This window comes from Apteryx rowi, unplaced genomic scaffold (assembly GCF_003343035.1).
Source record: "Apteryx rowi isolate R43461 unplaced genomic scaffold, aptRow1 scaffold_240, whole genome shotgun sequence".
NCBI classification, from domain to species: Eukaryota; Metazoa; Chordata; class Aves; order Apterygiformes; family Apterygidae; genus Apteryx; species Apteryx rowi.
Window position 1 is genome coordinate 1,011,091 of NW_020448753.1, and position 15,136 is coordinate 1,026,226.

The window sequence follows — 15,136 nt, forward strand, 5'->3', positions numbered from 1 at the left end:
GAAACGTAAACAGACAAATCTCAAAGAAGAAATCATCTGTGTGCCCAAACAGTAAGATTCCAATATCGCTTGGAAATGCACAACTATTGTCAACTCACCTGACAGTCAAAGTTGGTGAAAATCACTGACTCTACCTCTGAGCTAAATAAAAGGTAAAGAATCGTTAAGATATTAAAGTAGGTTCTGTTGGCTTGAACTTGGAGTGGGAACCACAATTCAGCCTTGTGTGGTTTTGGGCAAATCACCACATGCATCCCAGATACTTCATTTGTTTAGCAACAAGACACCCACATGCCTTGCAGGAATAAATTTCTAAATAGCTCTACAGAACTTAATATAGCAAGTGATATAAAATGTTACCAAAAAAAAAAAAAAAAGGAATGAGAGAGAAGGTTATGCAGGGAATAAAAAAGCCAGGGAAGACTGAGTTTTTCATGGTAACGCTATGCGCATGCTGTATCGAAAGAACAGGAAATGTTTCCACCTAATCATATGATCTCACAATTGCTCAATATGAATGTAAGACAGGCTGTAAAGCTCCTACTTTTACACCTATGCACTAACCAAATTATTATTTATACATATAAGGACTGACTTAGGAAATATTTCAAACAAGCCATCAGGATCAAGACTGTTTTATCATATGATAGTTCTGTAAACAGAATTTATTTTCTTGTAAGAAAACAAAACAGAACATCAAAACAAAAATAGAAGGAAAAAAATAAAAGTTTGCATTTTGGCCTTAGGAGGAAATAAAAATGTTATAAATATTATAAATATTTTTTTAGTGGTTAGTGCTGTTAACATCATACATTGAATGATTATACTAGCGACATTTATTTTGGACAGCATCAGCCACTTTCCTGTTATAAGGATGCTTGCAGTGTGCTGATGGACAAAATGACACTTTCTTCAAGAACAAATAATCCCTTGTCACATTTAGCATTTATTATACTTATTGATCAGTTCTCCTACTTCATGGCTCTAGAAACAAGGTGATTTATTCTTACAAGTGTACTACATTTGCTTTACAGTAAACTTAGTCTGTGAATGACGCATGCTGTATATTTCATATTCCTTTGGATATTCTTCAAGCTTACATGTCAGAATAAAAATCAGCATGGAAGGGAACCTAATTCATCCAGGACAAATTAACACATTCTATTTTTTTTTTCTTTAAAATGTCTTCTGCTTACAATTTCTTCATATGGAAACTCTTGAATAATTGCCAACTGACTTTTTTCTGGATCACTGTCCATGGTATGTATTTTTTTTCTTTCTCATGGGGAACACTAAGTACTCTTAGTCAGCTACTAACAATAATTTCCAGTGAGTCATCATTGTTAAGCCCTCCTCATACCTGAGAGCAAAACATACAAAGAAAAATGAAGAGTTTCACATTAGTTTATATGACACACTATTATGGCTCAAAGAGACTAGCACAATTCTGTAAAGAATTTGTGGATGGATGAATTGTACATAGGATAATGTTAGGGTGCTATAAAAATTTGATTTCAAACAAAAAAACCTTCATATTTATGCTTTGTGTATCCTAAAATAAATTATGAGCATAGTTATACAAGGAATTAATTCAGCTATAAGTACTTCCATGAAGACTACAAATCAAGAGCAGTTTAGTATCTTTATTTTGCAGTTAAAAGAGATTCTATCACTGCTGAGAATTCTTATGTATAGGTAACACAAACCTTCCTTTGAGTTAAAAAAAAATAAATATTTGATATTATTAAACACATGATACTAATAACTGCATTTTATATATTCTTAAGGATGTCAAATGAATGAAAAAAAAGTATTAAATGAAGTAAATACAGTGAAAACTCACGTTAGAACATTATATAGCATTTACAGATTTTTTTTGTGATACTCAAGGGCCTATTTAATAAAAAGAATCAAACTATTGTCAACTTAATAAACTATATTGTTGCATACATACTATAAGAAGTTGTAATAGAAAAAGCAAACATAACTAAAACTGCAGAGTTAAGAAGGTGTTAAAAAGTAATATAACCCATATAAGTGTCAAAAGTTGATTAAAAGTCTGTATCAAACAGTGGAGCTAGATATTTGGGAAATTCATATTTTCATTAAAAGCTATTATGTTCTTTACTAAGCCTGGTTTTGGACTTAAAAACATGTCAGATCTGTGACATTCACAGGATTATAATTAATTTGTCTGTTTTTCAAACGTGCATTTTGCAACAGCTTCACCAAAGCAAAGAATCTTGCAATACTCTGATGGTTTTGATTTGGTTCTTGCCAACAAATTCATCTCATCCTCACCATCTCTTTTTCTGGAGAAGAATTTGCAAACTGAAGACTTGAAGTCTAGCAAGACTTGTCAGACTATTGCAATGAACTTTTCAATCTGAAAAGCAAAGCAAGGCAACTGTTGATGCTTACATAAAGGATCTTTAATAAAAACAGCTATCAGATTTCCCCATGTCAATAAAATGCTGATCACTCTTTGAAACATGTTGAGAGCAATTCAGTAGGATCTGAGGACTTCTTAACACATAATAAACACTTAGCAACTCTAAGAAACATGCCCTTACAGAGATTTCACAGTCCTATCAGGAACTAGGTGCTTTTGGACAGACAAAGTGTTCTGTTACTGTCAGTCACACTTGTAAACCATTATTTTATTTTATATGGAATGCATTTATGGCATTATATGCAATATCTTTATAATATGCTTAAAGTAAATCATGCATCTTTAACAGTCTGGTATGAATCCTATAAGCTCATTCTTTAAGCATACTAACTTTTAAATATTATAGAAATAGAGCTTGACTGAATACCAGTATGAGACATGATTCTGTTGTGGGCCTATTCTCCAGAGTCAGTGTTTGCAGGAGTAAGCTCATAATCTAGAATCTCACTGGCAGAAGACCACCTTTCATCAAGGTTATTTTTACAAACAGGGATAAAAAAGGGACAATCTATTGCTTCCCTTTCCTATGTTTTAATATTAACTTAGTTCTAATATAGTTTATACACTTCCCCAAAGCATTAAAAACAATAGGAATTAATTTTACTTTTTTCCACTATGAAATCCCCAAAGGCCAAAGCCTTTTTATTAATCAATTCCCTACTGGAACATTCTTAATGATCTACCACAGTGTATATACCAGCTACAACACTGACTACTGCAATAGAATTTTTTAATGTAGAGATTTTATTGTTCTTTAGAAATATACAACAGAATGTTACTGAAATGATCGTGGATTTTCAATACTGAGATTGCTTTTTCGTTAGAAGCTAATTAACAAAGCTGTATAATATAAAGAAGAGAAACCAGACTGGGAATGAACACCTTGCTGGAAATTCAAACATGGGTAAATAGATTAGTACCTGTTTTTTTCAAGAACATTCCTACAAGTAAATCTGTTAAAATTGAGGGGATTCTTTGTTTTTTAAAACTTTTAAAACTTATGGTAGTTTTTCACATGATTTTATCTATCTACTGCTGCAAATACTGCCAGTATAGAACAGGCTTAGTTTTAGCTTTGAGTAGAAAATGACAGCATAGCATGCATATTATGTATTCTACATATGTCCTTTGTCTTATACCCTGATTCCTGTGAATAGTCTCTTGTCTTGCAAAGAGTCTCTTGGAAAGTAAATTACAGCATTCATGCTAGCAATTCAGTGTGGCTAAACAGCATATTGTTGGTAGTTCTCTGTTAAAAGTTTACAATAACACTCAGGGTAGAACTTGTAATAAGTGACAACTTATGTTGTGTTCATTTTTCTTATGGAAAATAAAATTAACTGTGGGTATTTGAGAACGATGTTTCTGGTGTGCTTATCTATCCCTGACAAAGGATACCAAATTACCTTTGCAAAATAGGCATGCATTATAAGCCTTACTGCTTATAATATGAAATTATTTCCATTAATGCATAGCTTGCATTGAAGTTCATCTCATGTTTATTTATTGTAAAGTGGTCTAAGTAGATTACTTCTTTTATTTATCATTTATTTATATTTTGCTTGGGATGATGATACTAATTTCCTTGGAAAAGTGCTTTGAGATCGAAGAGTGCATGAAAAGTGCTATAAAAATGAAGTATTATTTATTGCTTTGCTATTTGTTTCAGATGGAATCTCATCTACTTTTTGTTTAGATGTGTTTGAGAACATGCATAATTTTTATATTTATTAAAAAGCCTGTCAATAATCCCTGTGAAAAATTAATGTTAAACCAGAGCATTCTCTTCACTGTGTATAAATTTTATAAATGTGAGCACCTTTATGTATAATCTAATTTAGAGTTAAATCCCACCGGCATGGGGGAAAACTATATCAAATGTACATGAATAAAGCTGCATATAAATTTGCTATGTATTTTCAAGGAATAATTGGCATACGGTTGGCATGGGGCCTCATGATGCCAACTTGCCTATGAAGATCAAATTCCTGATCTGTTTTTAAAACAGGTTATTTTAAATTCCTTCTGTGTAAATGAAAAAGACCACTGCCAAAGATAACATTGAATTATCTAGCAAATCTCTTTGCTAAAATGCTGAGGAGCAGATTACTTTGAAAGAAAATTAGCGTATATGTTTTTATACGGTAAATCAGGATATAAGTATTAACTTCTATTCTTGCTCGCACGCTTGCATTCTGAATTAAGTTATATCTAACAAACAAAGCTTACTCACAGCATAGAAAGCTATTACATCAGCACTAACTCAGTCCAGATTACCTATTTTTATCAAAGAATACACTAGCTAACTAGCTAATCAAGGTAGCAAACCTAGGCTCTCTCTTACTGGCCTAAACCACCCATCATTGGTTTAACAACGGACTTCAGCAGGATTGTCAGCTATCAAATCACGTGTGTATCCATTCAGCAAAACCAAGAAGAGCCACTAATGCCAGAAGTGTTTGCATTTAGCAGACAGGACTAAGTATTCCCCCAAATTAGCGAATTGACTTCACTGAGAGAGGAAATGGATCTTACTGTTTGCTATGCGATATAAATCTTTGGGGTGTATCTTGTTGCCTGCCATCTAAATATTTGACTTCCACAAAACATAATTCAGCAATAATGAAATCTGTTGGGAGCCTCATGGCATCTCATAATATTTTCTCATATTAGTGCATTAAAGCTGCGCTTGGGGTAAAGTTTGTACATGTTTGCTGGCTTCTTTTTGTTAGGTCTTTGTTACACATGTCTGGTTTTTAAAATATTTTTAGGAGATGGCTTGTATGTTTATTAGCCATCTAACATTTCCAAATGTGCTTGTTTCTTTCTAAATGTGTGTTTTTAGGATAGATCAATAGTAGTGGATCTTTCAAGATACATTTTTAAACACTGTCCTGTAAGTAACTATTTCATGGAAAGATGCATCTTGTAGAATTTTTGATGGAATTCATAAATTATAAGACTAAAGTTCCCTAAACAAAAGGTCAAAGCGTATTTTGCATATAATAATTTGTTAATAACCTAAAGTTAGAAAGTTCAGTCAAAAATATTGTTTTTAAAAAAATTTTAAAAAAAGTTTATAATATATCTTCAAAGATTCTTAACACTGCAGCCAAATTTGGGGCAAAATTCAGTTTTGTGGTAGTAGCTTAGCACTTGCCTTTGGGAGAAGTCATTGGCATTTTCTGGGGATTGAGACAAAAGTCAGGGAGAGGTCAGGTACCAGTGGGTTTATGGAAGGAATCTGTGAAATAGCAGTGGGATTTTGGATGAAAGGAGAAATAGGAGGGACCGGTGGTATTTGAAGAGGATAGGAAGGAAAAGGGAGGATAAGGACAGTCCATAGTGTTTCTGGTGGCTGAGGAAAACTTCAAGGATATGTGGGTCAGCAGCAGGATCTTTACCCTCTTCTGCTTCTCTGTCCACCTCCGTCGTGTGACCCTGGCCTCATCTTCTGTTTCCCTGGAGCAGTCATCTTCCTCACTACTCTGTCTCCTCTCTCCCCCTTCTCCCCCTGCAGCAGGCCCAGCTTGCTTCCTTATCTCCTGGGAGGCTGGGAAGTGATGGGGAAAGGGGAATGGATGAAGGCAGGACATGCAGGGGTGGAAAGGGCAGGGACAAGCCAGAGAGCTGGTATAAGAGATCTGGAAATACGGCTTGTTACTCATGCTGTAAGGATGGAAGGGGTTCAAATGGGAATTTCTTAGCAGCAATAGAAGATTGTGCAAGTTTGGGCATGTGCCTGCAGCTGGAACATCTGACCTCTCTCTCCTTTGGCAGTTATTTCTTTTGCTTACACCTACAGTATGCGCTAAATATCAGTGATATAATACCAGTAGTGAATATAGTAAGATGCTACATGCTACATTATATTCTTTGCTTTTCTGTGTAAAAACGACAGTATGTATCCTTATACTGTGATTCCTTCTAGACTATTCTGTGTAGCACTCTGCCCTTCTGATCATACAGATTATGGACTTTTTGGAGCACAAATGCAACTCTGAGATAGATTACAAAAACTCAATTTCTTTCACTAGAGAACACAACATTGAGCCAGAGTGGATACCTAGCTGAGTTTACTGGAGGCACATGCCCATATTCAGCAATTCAGAGTGCTCCCAGATCTCATAATCAAGACATAGTGCCATGTGTGCTCTTTTTCCCATTACAAGAGTTGGCTTTATATAAATGGTATTTTTAGTAAAAGAGAAAAAAAAAGAATAATTCCTAAATTAAGAGAGCAAACTTCTGCTTCCAGGTACTTCGGAATACAATCTGAGCAACTGAGGGTTAAACACAGACCAGCACTGAGGCTGGAGAAAGAAAGGAAAACAATATCCAAAGCATGAGAACACTACTGTCTTTTCTAACCTCCAGCCATGTGGTATGTAGTATTTATACATAAAAGAATGTGGTTGTAGCTGCTAAGTGTCTCCCTGCATTCCCCTTTTCTGTAAGAGCACTAACTATTCATTTTGCAGTAATATATCTATGCAAATACATAGATTGGAACCCTCAGGCATAAATAATCCACATTCTGATTCCAAGTGTTTAAAATTCAGATAAATTTCACTATCTAAATGGAGGAACTTTCATCTGTAGATGTAACATAAGAATCTGGCTTAGCGTCACCAGCAAATTCCAGAGTTGCATTTCTACATGTGTCTTTACATAGACCTGTGTCTTAAAAGACAAAATTTAGGTCTTTTTTACAAATCTGTTTGTTTATAAATGCTGGAGAGTGCCGTTTCCTAAAATGTAATGCTACCAGAGTAGAAAAAAGGCTAATGCAGGAGCCAGATGCTTGAATATAAACACTCCTAACTCCCTGTTAGGTGAGCTGATGGTGAGAGCCAATGAAAGCTTTCTGGCAAGGTTGGGGGCAAACGGCTTTGGCCTTTCTCCCTCCCTCCTGGGCTTCCCCCTCTTCCCAACACTACGGCCCCTGCTGGTGCCACAGATTCTTCTTTGGCAGTGGCCGAACAGGAAGAAATGGCAGCTGAAACAGAGTCATTTTATAAATTTTACTGGGCCCTTTGCATTGCTGAGCAACGGAGAATGGTCTTGGCCATTCACTTCCCCTTCTTGATAGCCCTGCGCGTGGCTCCCATTGACATGGGTGGAAGCCATGTTGCTAGCTTAGAGAATTTGGCATGCACCTTGAAAACAATAATAATAAACCCCCTGAATTACTATAAAAATACCCACACTAGTATTTCAAAATTAGATTTATTTTTAAGAGTTACTGTTGCATCCCAGGAACTTGAAAACCATATTTTCTATTAGCAAAACATTTCCCATACCAATTTACATTCACTGCATGTATTAACTTCACAAACCACAGTTAAGTTTTCTCTTGGGGACAGCACACTCATTTTTTATATTGAAAATAATGAAAGTCCTAAAAAAACCACAGAGAAATTATTTTCCCAGTCATGTTTGCAATTCTTTACCCTTAGAATTACATAACTCTCTATGTTATGACATTTAATTCCTGTTTTTACTTGACTTTGCCAGAGCAAGGCAGTGAAGAATCTTCATTATGTCTTTCTATCTAAACTTTCATAAATAAGTATTTCCACATGAATTGATAATTTTAAAGTTCAGAGGGACTTTCTTGTTTATTCTATGCAAGACAGCAGTATTGTGCTATGGTTGGTGCTATCTGCTTGCCTACTGTAAAGAAGGTAATCACAGAACCATACACAACGGCATACGCCTTCGCAACCTAAGACCACAACATATACGAAATGGAAACGCTGCTTGCAATTCACAGATGAGAGGGGGTATTCACCTCTGGGTGGTGGAGAGGTCAGAGACAGCGCATAGTACACAGGAATAACAGCTATACACACTATATGAGGAGAGGCCAACAGCTGAATGAGCATGCGCAGAAACACTACACTCCTACTTACCACACATTGTAATTTATGCCCAGATGTGGGTATCCTAGAGAGGAGGAGGACAGTTTAAAACAGTACAGCATATGGCCCATTCATTTACAGTACGCTATGTTCTAATATGTGGAAACTTTAACTTAGTGATGCTAACAATCCTCAATAAGTGTCCTGTGCATCAAATTCAAGTTATTATTATTTACACACTTTGGTAAACACTCTATTTTTCATAATTAAATTTCCCACTTACAGAAAAAGAAATGAACTGAAAAATAACAATTACACTTGTAGTATGTTATGAAGAACAGTCAACAGTGTAATGAGCAAGAATGATGGAGAGTAAAACCAACTCATTCCTTATATTATGTATTATACTGATAAGTGCAGATCTTTACCTATCTGTTTTTTATATTCAAAGTATCATTCAATCATATACAGTCTCCTAAACTCAGAGGCAATCTCTCTGATTCATATTTCTAAACTGTCTAGTGTAAAGCTACAGAAGACTGTATAGGTTACAGCAGCAAACATACTAATCATATATACATTTCATGTTATTTTTCAGATGAAATATTATTGTTTTAAAATATGCTATCTGCACTTACCATTATGTGACATTCCAACTGCGAGGCATTTCTGAAATCTGCAGTATTGACATTTATTTCTGCTTTTCTTATGGATGCGACAATTAAGATCACACCTGTCATAAATTAGCTTTAATCTGATTGTTCTTCGAAAAAAGCCCTGGAGTAAACATAAAGTCATGTTAAAAAAAAAGATACAAGAAACTGTCAGTGTCACTGTCTCACTTGTCTATACATACAAGGCACATTTCTATATCTACGCTGAACCTAACTTTGTTTTAGACAGATTGCCTAAGGAGGCAAGGCTTGTACCATCTGCATAGCAGTGTGCTCCTGTTCTGATCCTATTAGCCATTTTTGACCCAGTTTGATAGAGGACTAGAAGTCTCAAATAGGTAGGGAAGCTGCGGGGAATCGGGGTTTGAAGGACACTAGGCATGTGACTTGAGAGCACTATGGAGGTGTTGAGCATGAAGAACACTGCGCCATGGGGAGGCAGGCTCTGCTTGTTCCACTGCTCGTGGGTTTGTTATAAGGTGAACAAGAAATTTTCAAAATTTAAAGTTCACTACCCATGTAGGAAAACTTTTACAGATGACAACAAACCAAAGATTCTGCAAAGAGCAGTTTGATAAGAAATGAGATAACAGAATATATGCCTGGAGTGACTGCACACTCCTTAACTTGAACTGGCATTTCATGGGAACGACTTTGGAAAGCATGGTTTTTTATTTCTGCACTGTATGTTTTTATATTTACCATCACAGTTCTTTATTGTATGAGATACATGTTGTTTAACTTCCATCTTTACTCATACTCTCCTGTTAGTGACAGTACAGTTGGTTTCCCATCTTCCCTTGCTTTTAATATTAGATCCCAAATAAATAAAAAAGGTTATGGGTGGGTTGTTTATTTAGATTTTGATTCCTAAATAACTGTATTTCTATTTCAAATATTTCACTTCTTTTTTGAGCCTGAGTATGGAGAGGATTTATTTTCCTTCATTTATTCTATTTCTTTGTTTTTGCACAGCGTTGAACTACTTTTGCGACATTTATTTCCGGGATCTATTTTCTAGGTTTTTGTGTTTTCTAGTTTGTCCTCATTGTTTGGATTTTACAGGTTTGCGAAGCACATTGGCACATGAAAAATCCAAACACTTGGTGCCAAACTCATGGTAATTATTGCACAAAGCAATGAAGTCTTATAAGGAGAGAAATCATTATGGGTCATTACAGAAATTCCCAGTTCTGTCTTTTTACAGTTTAAAGATGCTTTCTTAGAGCATTCATAAGTAATTAAGTTTATCCAAATTTATCATAGTTTGTTTGTTGTAACAACTAATTTTTCTCAAAGTTAAAAGCATAATGCTGACACTTGTTTGTATAATTCACTGTGATGTAAGTAATCAAGAGCATGCCTATTGCTTCATAATTCAGTGCTACAAATTTTAGTTAAATCCCAGATTGGGTCTTTACTATTATTTTTCTCAAGATATCAAAAATAGAAAAGACTATGTGAATTCCACTTTAGGAAACTTAAAACTCTGTATAATACTTTTTCTTTGAACTCAGTGAATTTATAACATGTAAATATTAGCTTTTAACTTATGTTTCCCAAAAGCACTCTGGCATTTCTCTTCTCATTCCTGAGGACGGCCAATTTCTATACCATTCCTTTGTCCTTTACATGTTATAAACACTAAATATCATTGACATCAGAAGTCAGTGGAGTTTTAAAGCAAAAAGCTTCATTCTTTAATGTTGTTAGACTTTTCTGTAGTCACCTAGAAATATGAAAACTGGGTAAAGAAATTCTAATCAATCAAAATAACCAAGTCTGATTACTAAATTGCTCAGAGTTTTTGGCTTTGGAATTGGGCATGAGCCTGCTTTTGCTGCCTTATATCAATTCAAATTGTACAAGTGACCTCAGAGACAGGAGGACTGGAATATAATTGAATAATAACCAAAGTAGAAGAAATGCACAAAAAAATTAAAATAGATCAGTAGCATAAATAATAAAAAGCAATTAGATTTTAAAAGACTCCCACTTCCTAGACTATAAAGCGTATACACTATATATGAGACAATTTGCTTAAAAAAATTTAGAACTGTTTTTTATAAAGCATAGATCTTATTTTACAAAGTGATTCTTTAGATGGAAATAGGATCAAATCTTACTTCAGAGAAAATACATTTGTGACAACCTACCTTACAGCCTTCACATGCATGCACACCATAATGAAAGCCAGAGGCCTTGTCCCCACACACACGGCATTCAATAGCCATAAGGGAGTTGGAAGACTCCTCATGAGGTTTATTGTACAACTGAACTTTTTCTGAAAAATAGGGTGGAGAAGGAGGCTCCATTTTGATTGCACCTGTACATAGAGAAGATATAAATGATGAAATGATGTATAATTAAATATACATATTTATGTAGACATCATTCTCCAAAGACCTTATTCCTTTACTCATTATCTAGTGAAGTTATATTACTTTAAGGTAGAACTACTGCAGGGAATGGACTGGAGTCACTAATCTGGTCTAAAAAAAACCCAATTATCCAATAGATCAATAGAACGAGAAAACACAGGTAGTATTACAATAAGGTGAATATTTCCTTTTCCAAACTAGCTACACCATAATAACTAGGAAATTTACTTTTCTAGGCTAGAAAAAAAAGAAAAAAGGAAACCAGGAAAAAAAAGAAAGTAGAAAATTATCTGAGTAAAGACCAAGAGGATTTAGTCTACCTAGATTCTACTGGACTCTCTAGCTTGTTATTATAGTGTTATGGACATTTCTAATTCAGCAAAGGAAAAACAAAGTATTCCCTGTAAAAATATATTTTAATTCATTCCATAAATAACCCAGTGGAACACAATACCTGCTTCTCTGTACTACCAAAGTTAAATACCACATTTTTCCCAATAAGAATTCCCTGAAAGAACTTCTGAACAGATTACTACAAACAAAAGTGCTGTCAGATCAAAGTAGGCTGATAACTGGATCTTTAAAAAAAGTTCCAGGCACAGCAACCCGACATTGCTATTATGAGCAGGAACAGGGTAACACTTATTTAAGACCAGATCATTTCCTTTCTTGATGGCAGAGTTCCCATGCAATTTTGTTTATGTGACTGGGGAAGGAAGGATGTATACATACACACATGTATACACACACACACACATATATATGCGTGTACACATGTATATAAATACTAGCTCAAGAAGCTCCAAGGTTTTGCCTATACTGGGAACATTGATAAAAGTTATACCAGTGCCATGACTCAGATGTAGACAATATTCCTATTCCATCAGTTTTGTAGCCAGTCTGGAATTTAAAAGGTATAAATATTATTATTTAATATGCTGTGTATGCTGGGCCATTTTTAATACATGGGAAATTTTTTTTGCATTCTTTTAAATGAAGCTTCAAAGGACGTTTTACACAGAGGATACATGATAGGAGACTGGAGGTTTCAGAAACAAAGGGTGGGATTCATATGTCTAATAAGGTGTTTAATGTGTTTTTAGCTACTTCAAAATATTCTGCCTCATCTCCAGCTGCTGCTCTGGAAGGGTGAAGGTCTGCCATATGTATCTTATTTGTCAGCCCTATTAGAATATCTTGTGGACATCTTTGATGGCACAAGATACCTGCAGTTAGGCATCTGAATTCTTCTCAAGTTCCCCAAAGAATGAAGCAAATATAAACATGAAAGAAATATTAAAAAAACCAAAAAGCATACTTTGGCAATCCTGGAGCTTGATATCATATTTATAATCAATGCTTGTCTGATCAGTTCTTGCAAGAGGAATATCTTCATAGTGTGGTGAAGAAATGCTTGAAAAATCAACAGTGGTAAATGGCTTTATGTCGAAGGAATGTGTATGATCATCCATTGCAGACAGATCCACTGGACTAATTCCAAAATTAATCGGCCAAAACGGCATTTCTGTGTCAACCATTGTAATCCCTGAAAACAGAAAAAGAAACAGACGTTTGAAAGGAAACTAGTTATTACTGTAATGAGTTCAAGCCTGAGCTGAGGCCCAAGACTGTCTCACGTCCAAAGGGTTGAGATGCAAACTCACCATCAGGTGTGGATTTTAGGAGAAAGTTTAGGCCCCATCTATCGTTTGGCCCGAGTTTGTCACCATAAAGTACATCAGTGCATTAGTCTGTGTAGTAACACTGCATGAATAATACCAAGCAGTTAACCCAGCTGTGAGGTTCTTCCTAGGAAGGCTCTGACGTCATGTGTCATAAAAGAGATTTGCTGGCATCCTGAGCTCAGGCTATGCTGAGAAAGAATGGCTGTCACAGGTATGCTACAACTAAGGTGAACTGGCTTGATCTGTACTTCAAAAGGTAGCAGAGAAATAACTAAAGGGTTCACAGAACAATGTGCAGTTATAATAACTGCAGGTACAGAATAATTGACAAAAATATACATGGAAAAAAATGTTCTAAATAATTATTAATGGCCAGATGAAACACGATTCAGCTTTAATAGTATATTTTATAAAACATTTATGTGTTTTAGTAAACATGCAGGTCATTTAAAGAAAACAACCAATGGCACTGAATTAAAGTACAGCTGGAAACAATTCTCCTCTCACCAATTTTTACACAGATGGATTACATTGACTTTAATTGTATTGCTCAATAGCATGTATGTGAAAAGAATTAGAAGTCTTTGGCAATTATTTTTTCACATTTGCAAATTCTAAACATTATTCTTCCAAGATTCTAAGTAACTAAAAATGTTAAGGGTTTTATATTATGAGAAAACTGTAGTTGATATTAACAGTTGTGTTTCCTGACAGTTTTTCATCCACATATTCAGCAATATCTTAAATCTTCAGTGATTCAGGTACCTCAAAAGTACCTCAAGGCTCAAGGAAATTTATTATGAATTTCCAAATCCCATATATATCTATGCAGATCTTGAAAGCAGGAAACAAATCAAAACCTTCAGTTGGTGGAAATCTTCAGCAAATTGATTAAATTTAGATCTAGATATGAAATGTTCATTTAGACATTTCAACTATGAAAAAGTTTGGGTTGTTTTATACCTTAAGCCCATCTTTAATTTTCCATGATATATAAGGAGGATGCTTTAATCTAAAAAACAGAAGGGATGTTATGAAACTAAAATAGCTTGGTCACTTTGGCTGTTAAATTTGAACTTGAGACCCAATCAAGTATGTAGTCTTTAGACTTTAGATAATAGGAACTTCTTTAACTTGATTTACTTTGAACTAGTCAAAACTATTCTGCATGCTGCCAAAACTGTTGTAGCAAAATGAATATAATGGAATGCTCTATAATTTGGAGATGATTCTGTATTTTGAGCAGACCACAGGTATGCACAACGGTGACCATCCTCCCCGATCAACCATGCTAATGTGCTAAGGTAGTAATGGTTAGAAATAGTTATACTTCTCTTAATCTTTCCTCAGGAAAGCCACCATCGTTCTTTCCTGTTTTAAGGCTCACAGCACAACCCTTTAGTTTTCTTACCTTAAACATTGACAACAATGGCTATGGAATATGTTTCTTATTCTTAAATTTCGGATAGAAAGGGAAGTATTGTGAAAAATAACTGACAGAAAAGCTGACCCCTACTGCAGTGCTGCTACTGCAGCGTGTGCTCCGCGTTGCCCCAGCGGCCCCAGCGGGGACCCCCAGCCCCTTCATGCTGCTGTTGCCACTCCTCGAGGCCGGATAAAGCGGAGCCCTGCAAAGCCGACGCAGTTCTAGAGGGGGCCGTTAGGTAAGTTGGCCTAATGGTTAGCCAGCCATCTACCTCCCCAAAGCTTTCAGCCATCGCGTGCGATATACAGACTTCGTATGCTTTCATGTGCTTAATGAAAGTAAGACCTGCCTACAGGTAAACAACAGAATTGATATTCAGTTTCCACAAGTGAAAATTATCTTGTGGAAGTACATTATAGGTTGCCAAAGTACCTTGTTGGTGTTAAATATTAGCCCCCAAATATTCTGCTTTTCCATGCATAAAGTGCAAATCCCTGATTGCCAATACTGGGACCTGTCTTCCTTAAACAGGTTTCAAAATAAGGCAATAAAATAGCCAAAACAGGAAAAAAAAAAACAAAAAAACCTTGTTTATCTATCCTGTAGAACTTTTTCCTTTCTTAAGAGCTCATTCTTGTAGTTAACCAGACCCAT

The 15,136-nt window shown here is 35.3% G+C and overlaps 1 protein-coding gene across 1 annotated transcript in view; it reads right to left on the minus strand.

The window, feature by feature from the left end:
- PPARG (peroxisome proliferator activated receptor gamma) overlaps positions 1 to 12,914 on the minus strand; it is a 28,434-nt gene extending 15,520 nt beyond the window's left edge. The window contains exons 1-3 of the mRNA XM_026066411.1: positions 12,690 to 12,914; positions 11,147 to 11,316; positions 8,955 to 9,093 (exon numbers count right to left, since the gene is read on the minus strand). Coding sequence (XP_025922196.1) covers positions 8,955 to 9,093; positions 11,147 to 11,316; positions 12,690 to 12,909 — 529 coding nt within the window. The 5' untranslated portion in view covers positions 12,910 to 12,914. The remainder of the gene's footprint in view (positions 1 to 8,954; positions 9,094 to 11,146; positions 11,317 to 12,689) is intronic.
- Positions 12,915 to 15,136: the final 2,222 nt, after the last annotated feature.